Consider the following 1,872-nt stretch of genomic DNA (forward strand, 5'->3'; position numbering starts at 1 on the left):
GCAGAACCTCCCCTGCACGGGGAGGTTTCCAAAACCTGCAAGAAAAACCATCGGCACGATGACCGACGTCCACATTTGGGGCATGATGGCCAACACAACCACAAACCCGGCACGAAGGCCGTCAACGACATAAACAGCACGATGCCCGACAACCCTGTGGCTTTACCTTCTCCTCCGGCGAGGGCAGGGATGACGGCGTGGACGAATGGCGTGGACGAACGGCGTGGACGACATGGACGAACGTTCGTCCCCTCCACCTCGGCTTCCTCCCCCCTCTCCCCTTCTCCTAATCCTTCTTCCTCCTCCTCCTTCTTCCTTTTTCTTCTCCTTCTTCCTCCTCCTTTTTCTTCCTTCTTCTTCTTCCTTCTTCTTCTCCTTCTTCCTCCTCCTTTTTCTTCCTTCTTCTTCTTCCTTCTTCTTCCATTTTCTTCTTCCTCCTTCCTCTTCCTGCTACCATCTTCCTCCTTCCTCTAGGGCCGCGGCAGGCTCGCTGGGGCCGCTGCCTTGGGCCGGCGCCGGGCGGGCGGGGCACGGCCGGGCGCGTCGTTGCGGGGCGCCGAGCAGCCGGGGCGTCCCGGAACCGATGGTCGGAGGCCGACCAGGGTGGGGCGGGGCGGTGCCGGAGCAGGGCGCGCCCGGGGTGGGGTGAGGGTGGGCAGGGGGTGTCGGCGCTCGGCGTGGCCGGGGCGCCCCGGATCCGGTGGCCAGCGGGCGACCGGGGTGGGGAGGGGTGGCGCCTCGGCGGGGCGCGGCCGAGCCGGCAGCGCGTCAGCGCAGGGTTCACGGGGCGTGTCGGGGACGGGGCGGCGCGGGGCGGTCGGGGCTGGGGTGGAGCGCGGTGGGTGGGGCGGGCGCGGGGCAAGCTGGCGGCGGCGAACGGCAGCGGGCGCGGGGGTGTGCGTGCGTGAGTGTGTTGTGTGGAGTGAGTGAGTGTGTGGGCCGGCCCACACATTTAGTTAGGGTTTCCCCCTTTGCCGAGTGCTGGGCCGGGCCGGCACTCGGCAAAGGCATTTGTTTTTTTTAAAAAAATTCTTTGCCAAGTGCCACTTCCTGGCACTCGACAAAGGCCCTCTTTGCCGAGTGCCAGGGCCGGCACTCGGCAAATTTTTTTTGCCCCATTATTTTTTGGTAGCCTTAATATATTATTTAAAACTCCATGTTCAAATTTGGCACAATTTTGACTTTTTTTGCTATATTTCGTTAGTTTTTTTTGTGTCGTTGAATTTTATGGAATATTTCAAATTTGAACTGCAGGTGCATGGAATAATCGAATTTGGTCGTTTAAAAAATGATATTCATGATATTTGGTGTATGTTGAGGCCGTATCTAGGAACTCACTTGAAATTTCGAGCATCTTGTTGACGTAACATGACGAGGTACCTGCGGGAAAAGTGTATTTAAATTATATAAAATCCGAACAAAGTCCGAAAATGACGAAACTTGTCGGGGCGTCATGTTATCGCATGTAGAGTCTATGGTAAAAAATTGAGAAGGTTTCGAGCAAGTTGCGACGTTGGATGCCATAAAATCCGAACGAAGTCCAAAAATGATGAAACTTGTCGGGGGCGTCGTGTTATCGCATGTAGAGTCTATGGTAAAAAATTGAGAAGGTTTCGAGTAAGTTGCGACGTCAGATGCCTAAAACCCAGACATCTCCATATGTGATCACATGTGGAGATATCTGGGTTTTAGGCATCATACATCACAACTTGCTCGAAATCTTCTCAATTTTTACCATAGACTCTACATGCGATAACACGATGCCCTGACAAGTTTCGTCATTTTTGGACTTCGTTCGGATTTTATATAATTTAAATACACTTTTCCTGCAGGTACCTCGTCATGTTACGTCAACAAGATGCTCGAAATTTC

General features: G+C 54.0%; 1 protein-coding gene across 1 annotated transcript; it reads left to right on the top strand.

Moving 5' to 3' along the window:
* Window positions 1–205: 205 nt before the first annotated feature.
* On the top strand, window positions 206–908 carry LOC136460367 (uncharacterized). The gene is made up of 2 exons (XM_066460096.1): window positions 206–242; window positions 475–908. Exons 1-2 carry the CDS (start codon window positions 206–208, stop codon window positions 906–908), a joined length of 471 nt encoding a protein of 156 aa, XP_066316193.1.
* Window positions 909–1,872: the final 964 nt, after the last annotated feature.

This window comes from Miscanthus floridulus, chromosome 6 (genome assembly GCF_019320115.1).
Source record: "Miscanthus floridulus cultivar M001 chromosome 6, ASM1932011v1, whole genome shotgun sequence".
Lineage (NCBI taxonomy): Eukaryota > Viridiplantae > Streptophyta > Magnoliopsida > Poales > Poaceae > Miscanthus > Miscanthus floridulus.